Raw genomic sequence first — 12,019 nt, forward strand, 5'->3', positions numbered from 1 at the left:
ACTTTATAAAGTATTGTGTTCTTTGATGGTTTTCCTCTCATATATATAAAATAATCTCTTTTCTTTTTAATAATAGGGACCTCCTGGGATCCCAGGTATGAAGGTAAGCATCTCATGCTGGAAAGATAGATATTTTGAATAAAATATTTGGAAAGCCTGCAAGTTCAAAAGGGTAATGACTTGGACTTTTGTCTTAAAATGGATGCTTCTAGAAGTTGTGCAGGTGTACACTTTCAAGCTCTCCTTAAGTAGCCTCCTCTGTTCCCATGGCTTTAAGTGCCTTCTCTGTGTTGACACACTTGAAAACATGTATATCAGTATATCAGAGCTTCTTTTCTGACACCTGCAGTCTGTATCTTATTATACTTTGATACAGTTGACCACCTGCTCTCTCTAGTAGTAGTGCCACCCCTGGCTTCTGTGACACTACTTTTTCCTAATTTTTCTTCTGCATCTCTGGTTATTCTATAGTCTTCTATGCAAGCTCATTCTACTCTGTCCAGCAAGCGTCAGGACTCCTTCTTCTCTTCTATGCCCAGCAAAATTACTAATCCCTATAGTATTGATTACTATCTAGCTACTGAATACCAAGTCAGACTTTTCTTCTGAGGTAGAGGCATGTATTCAACAGCCTCCCTGACATCTCCACTCAAATATCTCCTAGACATTCAAATTAACATGTTCCAGTTTAACCTGCCCCCTCCAAAATAAACCTACTCCTTACTTTGGCTCCCCATATCTAAAATTTGCCTCACTATGGATTATGTACACTTTTACATGAACTCAAAACATGAGAGTTAGTATTTACATCTTCCACTCTTTCACACACCTCTTCATTCCATTCTATCGCTAAATACTATTAAATTTGCCTATAAAATGTATCTTAAATTCAACTACTTTTTTCCATCTCTACTGTCACTACACTAACCATAATGTCTCATCTGGATTACTGCAATAGCCAGTTAACTAGTCTCTTTTTTCACTACTATCCCACTGCTATCTCCCAGCCTTATTTTCTACAAAGCAATCAAAAATGATTTTTTTAAAAATGTTAATCAATAATTTAATCTCCCTGCTTATAAACCTTCAAAGACTCCCCACTGTGTATCTAAAGTAAAATCCATGACATTAATATCTGCATGTTTTGGTCCGTGCATTTAGTTATTTGAATGTACTAAACTCTTTGCTTTTGTTTTCCTTTGTACATACTATTTACACTGCCTAGTATTTTTCCCCCTGTCTTTACCCAGATGACACCTTATTACACTTTAGGTCTCAACCTGAATGTTACCTTCACAGATTGTCTTTCTTTGACTACTGAAACTAATTTTCTCACTATTTTTTTAGAGACAGGATATATACTATGTTTAATTTTCTCCACTATTTCTTTATCAGTTATGGTACCATGCTGTTTTTCTTCATAGCCCGTGACAGAACATATTGTCATATTATTGTTTTTACATGTTATGGTCTGTGTTTTTGCATTTTATTGTTAGCTCCATGAGAACAGAGGCCTTGTTTATCTTCTTGATTATTGAGTATCCAAACCTAACATAATTATTGTCAAATACTTAATATTTAATAAATATTTTTAAATGAATAACTAACTGAAGGTACCATAGTCTTTTAATCTATCGTACTTCAGTATACTCTGGCCACTGCCTCATTTTCCTTTAAAAGGTAAGTTTATTCATTTTAATTACTGGGATGGCCTAATCTTTCAGCACATTTATGTGACAAATTGAATCCTCAGATCTTTTGTATGTGTGTGTGTGCTCTTGCTGGTTTTCATGTATAATAACTGTGAATTACAACTTCCACTGATGATTTCTTTTAGGGGGAACCAGGTAGTATAATTATGTCATCACTGCCAGGACCAAAGGGTAATCCAGGATATCCAGGTCCTCCTGGAATACAAGTAGGTATCCAGTGATTTTCTTCTTTACTAAATTGATTAAATCAGAAGATCACAACAACTCCTCAACCTTTAATACCCTTTGTTTTGGTCACAGAAATTATCATCTAAAGTTTGCCAGACAGTGCATATACCTTATACCGATGGCGAGTATATGTGGTGCTTGTTTTTCCATTCTTGTGATACTTCCTTTTGAAGGATGGGCTCCAGCTCTATCCAGGATAATATAAGAGGTGCTAGTTCACCATTGTTTTCTATAGTTGAGTAGAACTCCATGGTATACATATATCACATTTTATTAATCCACTCATGGACTGATGAGCACTTGAGTTGTTTCCACATCTTTGCAACCGTGAATTGTGCTGCCATAAACATTCGAGCGCAGATGTCTTTATTATAGAATATATTTTTTTCCTTTGGGTAAATATGGCAGAATCAATATTGTTAAAATGTCCATACTACCTAAAGTGGTCTATAGGATTAATGCAATCCCTATCAAAATACCATCATCATTCTTTACAGATCTAGAAAAAATAATTCTACGTTTCATATGAAACCAGAGAAGACCTCGTATAGCTAAAGCAATCTTAAGCAAAACAAAAAAATTGGAAGGCACAGTCTACCATACTTCAAGCTTGACTACAAGGTTATAGTAACCAAAACAGCATGGTACTGGCACAAGAACAGAGATATAGACCTTTGGAACAAGACTGAGAACCCAGATATAAAACCATACTCATAGAGCCATCTAATCTTTGACAAAGCAAACAGAAATATACATTGGGGAAAAGAATCTCTATTCAATAAATGGTGCTGGGAAAACTGGATGGCTACATGCAGATGATTGTAACTGGATCCCCACCTCTCACCTCTCACAAAAAAAATGAACTCACAATGGATAGCAGACTTAAACCTAAGGTGTGAAACTATAAGAATTCTAGAAGAAAATGTTGGGAAAACTCTTATAGACATTGGCCTAGGCAAGGAATTTATGAAGAAGACCCCAAAGGCAATCACAGAAACAACAAAAATAAATAAATTCGACTTGATCAAATTAAAAACCTTCTACACAGCCAAAGAAACTATCATGAGAGCAAACAGACAATGTACAGAATGAGAGAAAATGTTCGCATGCTACACAGCCAATAAAGGGCTGATAACTAGAATTTATATAGAACTTAGGAAAATTAACAAGAAAAAAATCAAGGAACCCTATCAAAAAGTAGGCAAAGGACATCAACTGAAACTTTTCCAAAGAAGACAGAATAATGGCCAGAAAACATATAAAAAGGTGCTCAACATCTCTAATCATCAGGGAAATGCAAATCGAAACCACAATGAGATATTACCTAACTCCAGGGAGAATGGCTTTTATCAAAAAGTCCCCAAACAACAAATGCTAGTGAGGATGTGGAGAGATAGGAACATTCTTACACTGTTGCTGGGACTGTGAATTAGTACAACCCCTGTGGAAGGTAGTTTGGGGATACCTCAAAGAACTAAAAATAGAAATGCCATTTGATCCAGCAATCCCACTACTAGGCATCTACCCAAAGGAAAAAAAGACAATCTAAAATTTTGTTTCATTACAAAACAACTCAGCCTTTATATCTAGGTACAAACTTTCTAGATTGCAGGCCATAGAAATTTTCAATTTTTAAGATGACAAATTATATTCCATAATCCTTGTATCACTCCTTTATCATTTATCCCAGTTATTCTCATTTCCCTCTGTCTGTAATCTTATCTATTTTAAAATTAGAAAAACTATTTTGATAATAGTAGCCTTTCCCTCCCCTTTTCTAGTGTAAAAGCCCCACTAAATGCCCAACTTTATCACTTTATTTTAATTATGTGTTTATCCTACATTTGTTATCTACCACTGTGAAACATAAGTTTTCTGAAAGCTGCCTTTTGACTTTGTTTATAGCTACTTAATCCTTTTAGCCTTATACAATTTTAAATTTCGCTCATTGCAGAATTATAGAATTATAGAACAGAATTTCAGCAACAATTTAAGTTTAAATTTTATCCATTTAGTTATTTGTAAGCTACAGTGAGGGGCTTATTTTTTTTTCATCTTTTTCTTTATTCCATTTATAACAGGGCCCACCTGGTCCTTCTGGTATACCAGGGCCAATTGGTCCCCCAGGACCACCAGGTTTAATGGTAAGCTCCCTTCTGTAATTTCATTTCTCCTTCTTTTCTTTTTGACTTATTTCACAAGTATTAATATTATTTATAATGCTTGAAAGTATAATGCATTTTCAATATTCATAGTCTATAATTTTCTTATTTAAGGGTGATTTTACAATGATATGGTGAACAATATGCATTCTAAATAATAGCTCCATTTTATAGATGGAAAAATTGAGATACATAAAAAGAAAGATTTAACATACTTTGTTGCTTCTTGATGGTTTTGGTGTTAAAGTCTATTCTAGCCATCTCAGGAAATCTTCTAAGGTAGTTTTCTAGTCACTTGATTAAACATATTTCTTTAAACTGCATTTTTTTTTGTTTAAGAAGAACAAAAACAAGGCTTCACATAAAAAATGGCTTTCATTTCTTAGGGGTCTAGGGCAAAACAGTAGGATTGGTGAGGGGAGTGGTCACTCTGCAATGGGTGATAGGTTTGTATACCTCAAGAGAGAAGCAAAAACTTCTAAATATCCTGAATGTGCAGCCAGTTCTCTTACTTTACTACCTCTGTGGTCACTCTTAATTTCTACTCTAATAAATTCTAAGTATTTTTATCTCTGACATACTTAGATTTCATTCAAGTCATGTTTTGGACTTGGAACTTTGCTGTTGCCCTCTTAAAAGGGCAAGAAAATTGTATTTCAAAGTAATTTCTCATGTGCCACTCTATCTCTCATCTACCATATATTTAAGTGACAGTTTTCATTATACCTCTACAGATTGTACATTTTTGTTTGTGACAATTGGTCCTCTACTCTTGAATGAAGGAAATAAAGTTTGGTAAATACTAGAAGAATCTACCAAAAAAGATTATGATTTCTGCTTTCCTGTCACTCTATGGGTGAGGATTAGAAAACTCTTTCATTTAGTTTGTTTTACTTCTAGAGCTGCAAAACATGAGACTCTGGACTATGACACTTTTTCTTAACTCTATTGTTACAACATTGATGTACCTTGAGTATGTTGTTACACCTCAAATTTCTTTAACTCTTGCGGCCACTTAACTGATTCACTCTATACTTTTAAATGTTTCAATTATTCAATAGGTGAAGCAAAATCTCAGAAATGCCACCAAAGTATAGTATGTAAATAAATAGGTCCATTGAGATTAGGAGGCAATATACTTGGGCAGACAAATGCCTATTTAAGTTTTCAAACCTTGAAACATTCTCAAATATACAAAGTCAGATTGCATAAACATAAAACTGGATTTAAGAAATAAACACATGCTTCTTCTTAGAGGAGAGTTAACTGTTTTATGGTACCTAAATTTACCTATAATTCTGATTTGAAAAATTTGATACTTTTGATGAGATTAACTTTTTAATTGATTTTTGGCACTGGTGCTACCCCTCTGCCTCTACCCATCCTAAGTTCTTATGCCCATTTCCATCCTGTCAACAGAAGTCTCCAGATTCAACTTCTTTGTTTTAATCAATTAAAATGTGTGTCTCTGACTGAAAAAAAAAATGAGAAAAAGAAAGAGAAAAATATTATTTTGAAGGGCTTTTTCATTCCTCACTTTATATGAAACCAAATAATTTTTAAAATAAACTTATTAATATAATATTTTTTCCTTTTCTATGTCTTCTATTCCTAGGGCCCTCCTGGTCCACCAGGACTTCCAGGACCAAAGGTAATTTCCTTTTTCTTTACATATTTTATTTGGTGTGGATTTTTTTTTTTATTGTGAATGAGATTTTAAATTGAAACTTCTCTCTTCAGGGGAATATGGGCTTAAATTTCCAGGGACCCAAGGGTGAGAAGGTGAGTAAAGAGAGTTGGTTATTCAACCTTCAGATTTCTCCTTTTATAGTCATTTGAACTATTTCCTTCTCTTGCTTCTTGCAGTTGACTTAGCTTACATTTTATATTATTGTCTGTGGTCAATTATGAAATATCACTGTCTTATTTTATTTTGCAAACAGGGTGAGCAAGGTCTTCAGGGCCCACCTGGGCCACCTGGGCAGATCAGTGAACAGAAAAGACCAATTGATGTAGAGTTTCAGAAAGGAGATCAGGTGAGTAAGTAGGAAGGAAATCAATGAAAATGTTGCTATGGATATGTTAATTAGCTTGATTGTGGTAGTCACTTCACAGTGTATATGTATATCAAAACCTCATGTTGTATACCTTAAATATGTACAATTTTTATTTGACAATTATACCTCAATAAAGCTAGAAAAAATAAAACAAAATAATAAGCTAAAAATAATCTTGCTATGGAAACAACATTCCATTAAAATGCATTATAAACTGGATTATTGTTATATATGAAGATATTTTAAAAATAACAAGGATTTGAGATAATTAAATTTTCAGAAAGAATTTTATAGAGATACAATTTACATACGATACAATTCACTGATTTAAAGTGTACAATTCAATTTTTTTAGTATATTCACAGGGCAGTGAAACCATCAGCACAATCTAATTTTAGAAAATTCTTATTAGGTTCCCCCCCAGAACTCCATACCTATTAGCATCACTCCCTATTTCTCCCCAAATTCTCCAACCTGAGACAGCCACTAATCTACTTATTGGCTCTGTAGATATGTCTCTTCTGGATATTTCATATAAATGAAATCATGTAATATGTGGTCTTCTGTATCTGGGTTGTTTTACTTACCATAATGTTTTGAAGTTCAAACATTTTGTAGGATGCATCAGTACATTATTCCTTTTTATGGCTGAGTAGTATTCCATTCCGTGGATAGTCCATATTTGGTTACCCATTTATCCATCAGTTGATGGACATTTGTGTTGTTACCATTTTTGGCTATTTGAATAGTACATTCATGTATAAATTTAAGTCATGGTAAGATAAGTTGTCACTGTCTTAGATGACTGTGTTATCTACATTTCACTGAGATAAAATGAGAAATATGATGTTACTCTAAAACCTTTGTTGTGTTTAGCAATAGTTATGTGATACCTTGCTTTTACAAGAGTAGATGAAAGGATCAAATATGTTTTTATAGTATACTGGCCCACCCTTAAACAAATAGGCAGTGTGCATTTTCGCTTTCCTTAAATGCTGTAATAATAAGAAAGTTTAGTATAAACAGTTGTATTGAAATTCTATTGTCAATGTGGATTGAGCCATTTAATTATCTGCCAAAATATATGTGTGCTATGTGGCCCCCATATCACCTAGTTTTAGGAACTGTTGCTTTTTATAAAATATTTTATAAGAATAAAATCATCAACATTTTTAAGTATTGTCTTGTTATTTATCTCAAAGTTTTGGTTGTATATATACTAGAAATTAACTGAAGTGAGCAAAGATGGCTCTAGGTTCTTTTGCCTAGCGATTTCAACTTTGAATTAGAAATACCCTATTATCTTTGGTTATACTACATGAGTCTACAGTTCAGTTTGTTGAAAGTGCTGCTAGCTAGCTCTAGTAGTTAGAATGAGATTACATACTCCAGCATTAACATTGTTTTACTTTCCTCTACTACCGTATAGGGACTTCCTGGTGACCGAGGACCTCCTGGACCTCCAGGAATACGTGGTCCTCCAGTAAGTAACCTAAAAGGCTTTACCGTCATTTAATGCAAATTGGTGATACACAGGATCCCTTGAACCAATGTGAAACTACTTTTGTGTGTACAGGGTCCTCCAGGTGGTGTGAAAGGTGAGAAGGGTGAGCAAGGAGAGCCAGGCAAGAGAGTAAGTGTTATGGTTAATGATACTTTTTGCAAAAAAATTCTAAATTATGTGTGTGTGATTTTATTCTTTCTTCCTAAGTCTTACTTTCATTGCCTCAAAATATCACTACTGACATTATTTATTATAATATTGAAGCCTAAAAAGTCTACTTAATATAGTCCAAGGCAGGAATAAAGCTTGTATTCTTTGACCTCATACTTCCTAACTAACAAATTTATGTTGTTACCCCATCATTTATTTGTATCCTATAGGGTAAACCAGGAAAAGATGGAGAGAATGGGCAACCAGGAATTCCAGTAAGTAGCTAAGGTCCTTCTGCCTCACCCTGCCCCCACAAAGCTGACAACATCTGTAGATGGTGGTAGAAAAGCAGGATGGCAAAGAGTCTGATTTGGAAATAGTTTAAATGAATGGAAATTATATTTTTTCCCTTTTGAATATGAATTGGAAATTACTCTATTTTTGAGTCAGATCTATTGAGATATAATTTATACACAGTAAAATGAATGATTTTTATTGTATCACTCTGTGTTTTGACAAACACAGTTGTGTCACCACCACCATAATCAAGAACGGTTTCATCACCCTCAAAAGTTCCCGTATGCTCTTTTGTACTTATTTACTCCCCTACCCCAATTTCCTCATAACAACTGATCTGTTCTGATTCCCTATTATTTTGCCTATTCTAATATGTCACGTAAATGGACTCATATTGTATTAATATATATAGCCTTTTGAATGAGGATTCTTTCACATAGCATAATGCATTGCACTGTATATCAGTATTCATTGCTTTTTATTGTTGAGTAGTATTTGTGTGGATATATCTTGGTTTGTTTATCTATTTAGCCATTGAAGGATATTTTGGTTGCTTCTGGGTTTTGGCCATTATGAAAAAAACTGTTATAAACATTCAAATACAGTTTTTTTGTGGGAACCTAAGTTTTTTTCAGTAAAAGTTTTGACAGGTAATTATTCTAATTCCTACTAAAAAGGGGAGAAATAAAAATATGCAAGTCCAAGAACATTATTTCTAGAAGCTTCGGTATCAAGAGTATCCACAATAGGCATTAAAAGAGATTTAATGACAGAAAATTTGATGAAATTTGTAGGTCATTCCAAAGGAAAGGGATAATTCTTAACAAGACAGGAATTTGAAATTGCTAAAATCGGATTAATTGGTTTCAACATGATTTTACTAAACAGACAATCCTCAACTTATAACTCTACTTCAAAAAAAGCTTAAACCAATAAAATAATATGAAGGTCAGGGCTTCAGTTCCTGGCTTCTTTGAGAACAACTGGTCTTTGTCTCAATTTAGACAGTGGTGATATTCAACGATTGCCTCTGATTGGTTTTAGCAAATGAGGGTGTTGGGCAGGGAGACTCTTCTCTTTGCACTGGGAAAGTCCAAGTCAGGTCACACCACCAGATAGCCGTACAAGTGGGATCATCTTAGAAATCACCAGGCAGATCAAATAATGACAGTTCTCTGACAATGGGGCTTCAAAGGACATCCAATCCTGTTCTTTCCCCTCCAGTTGCTGCTAGGCTGCTGATTTTCACCTTGATTGTGAGGTTGGGTAAATGGGAATAGAGCAAGTTAAAATGCCACAAAGCTCTGTGTTCTTACCAATATTCAGTCTGTTTTTTTTTTGTTTTTTGTTTTTTTTGAGAAAATATTCCTTGGATTGCTGCAGGCTTTGGTTAATTTTCACAGTTTTAAAAAAGTTGATTCTAACTTGCCATTTTTGCCAGTATTCTCATTACTTCAATGGAGCATAGAATTTTTGAAGGTCTCTCTACTCTACCATTTTTGCTGATGTCGCCCTATCCCATATGTTTTAAAGGGTTTGCCTGGTGATCCTGGTTACCCTGGTGAACCTGGAAGGGATGGTGAAAAGGTAAGAATTTTAATACTTTGAAGTGACTGTTTTTATTCTTGTTAACATAATCCTTTTCTCTCCCTAGACTGAGTTATAAATGAAAAAGTTCTATTAATATGTAACGTCTATATTCAAAACATAGCTTCTTTATCCATCTTTTGCACCTTTTTCTTTTATACCACACTCTCTAAATGTTCTTTCACTGCCCTAAATCACAGTCCATGTGGTAGAAATACATGAAGAATTGTTTAACTTTAGCATTTCCATTGTGAAAAGTCATTGCCTTTACTTTGAGCATATATTGGCAAAACTTTTGTTTTCTAGAAAGAGGATTCAGCACTATTTTAGTGAGGTCCTCGTATTAAAAGGCTTATAGCTGTGAATTTAGAACATCTCAACTAAACATTTCCATTCTTTATGCAATTATTGTCTGTAAATCTATGGCTAATTCTTTGTCTTTTTTTTTTTTTATTAAGCCAATGCAGCCTGACTGGGGTTATTTATTTAGTTACCTATTTAAAAAGTGACTTCCAAAAGAATGTATGAAGCACACAATTATTCTATTTTTTAGCTGGTCACAAAATATGCAGTCTTTCTCTTCTCTAATTGCTTTGTATCAAAACCAAATTGAAAGGCTTTATTTTCCAGGCAAGGAGGGAAAGGTGTTAAAAACTTGAATATACCCAGAGTGCACATAATTTAATGGTGGTTTATCTCTAAAGGTAGGTCCAAGTTCTAGCTTGACCTAAAAGGCACAGTTAGAATTATGGAGGTAGCAAATACTCAAAGAACGTTTTTTTTTCTTTTCAAGTAGTAAGTAGAGTTATAGGACAGATTAACTCCTTAGACTAAAAGGAGTTTGTGTATAGATGAAAGGTTTTTATGAACAAGTCTATAATCAGAATAGATGTGTGGGAGAAACTATCCTTGAATCTTTGCCAGTAAAGTAACAGCTAAATACTGTGTTCTTCATGCTGTTGTAGCTACTAATCAAAAATGAAAGTTTTGTCTGGAAATTGTCTTTCATTAGCTGCTAAGAGCAAACTCACAAAAGCAATTAGGATTTATTAGCTATTCCTGATTATAGTTAAGTCCATGACCTCTAAAATATCTGTCACTCATAGAAATGACACTACATTTATGCCCTTGACTAGTTTTATAAGAAGGAACATGACTAAATGTAAAAAGAAAAAAATCAATAGTTTGAACTCATTCTAGTGGTACCACTGTTTTACATTATCTTCTTTATAGAGTATTTATAGTTTGCTATAAAATAGAAATATTAAAATCAAAAAATATTATAGCTAGAAATACCTTAGAAGTTTGGTGTGAAATCTTTCTTTTTTGTATATAAGCCAGAGAGGTTAATTGATTTGGTCAAGATTACATGTCTAGTAAATTTGAGACAACATCACAGGTCTTTCCAGGCTTAGCCCTATATTATTTCATTACCTCATATTGTATTTCTCATTTTAAGTATTCTATTACTGATTTCTGGGTCTTAATGAAATATCTCTTATGTTCTTGAGGAAATTGATGTTTTCATGTGATTTTTTTACTAACCTATTCTATAATTGCATTGAACAGGGCCAAAAAGGTGACATTGGCCCACCGGGGCCTCCTGGACTTGTAAGTATTTTTTTTTAGTCTTCATTTATCAAATTTATTAATATATTATCATTTGGGGGCCTTAATTATATACTCCCTACTTTTTCCTCATACAATACAAAATTCTAATTCATTACCAAGTTCTACTGGCTTAAAAGTCTTTATATCTAAAAGCTTCAGTAGTCTTGACCTCAAGGTCTTTGTATTGTTCTACCTCCATATTAAAGGTCCAAATTGCTTTGTTTTGCATCATGATTGTCAGATCATTTCTCAAGCAACCAGCAGGTGGTGCAAGTGTTGCTTAAAGGTTCAATAAAAGAAACTTGGGTTGGTGGGGATTGGTCCTTTCCTCCCCGCAGAGTTCAGGGTAAAGATGGATTTGGTCTTAATAGGTTTTCTCAATTTGTAATTGTCTGATTCACACCTCTTTCTTTCCTGAGTATATGCTTTCTAGGGGTTCTTAATAACAAATGTAGGAAACTGCTCTATGAAAGAATAATTGGGGGGTTTACAGATTTTCTGTCATGTGTGTTCACTACGAAACTTAAGTCAAATATATTTCTAGTCTTATTAAGAATAAAATATCATTGCTAAGGTTTGAAATATTGGTTTTTCTTTGGTAAAAATTTGGTAAGACTTGATTTTAAGATTGCATTGAAGCCATGACAGTGTGAGTACCATAAAACCTATTCTATATGTCCAGACATTTTAGTAACATTAATTTAATTTTTT

General features: G+C 33.7%; 1 protein-coding gene across 1 annotated transcript in view; it reads left to right on the plus strand.

Annotated features, from left to right (window-relative positions):
- Positions 1–12,019, plus strand: part of COL4A5 (collagen type IV alpha 5 chain) — a 223,403-nt gene that overhangs the window by 102,439 nt on the left and 108,945 nt on the right. Inside the window, exons 8-18 of the mRNA XM_012750437.2 lie at positions 77–103; positions 1,838–1,918; positions 4,022–4,084; positions 5,718–5,753; positions 5,843–5,884; positions 6,046–6,138; positions 7,589–7,642; positions 7,736–7,792; positions 8,044–8,088; positions 9,644–9,697; positions 11,267–11,308. Coding sequence (XP_012605891.1) covers positions 77–103; positions 1,838–1,918; positions 4,022–4,084; positions 5,718–5,753; positions 5,843–5,884; positions 6,046–6,138; positions 7,589–7,642; positions 7,736–7,792; positions 8,044–8,088; positions 9,644–9,697; positions 11,267–11,308 — 594 coding nt within the window. The remainder of the gene's footprint in view (positions 1–76; positions 104–1,837; positions 1,919–4,021; positions 4,085–5,717; positions 5,754–5,842; positions 5,885–6,045; positions 6,139–7,588; positions 7,643–7,735; positions 7,793–8,043; positions 8,089–9,643; positions 9,698–11,266; positions 11,309–12,019) is intronic.

This window comes from Microcebus murinus, chromosome X, assembly GCF_040939455.1.
Source record: "Microcebus murinus isolate Inina chromosome X, M.murinus_Inina_mat1.0, whole genome shotgun sequence".
Classification (NCBI taxonomy): Eukaryota; Metazoa; Chordata; class Mammalia; order Primates; family Cheirogaleidae; genus Microcebus; species Microcebus murinus.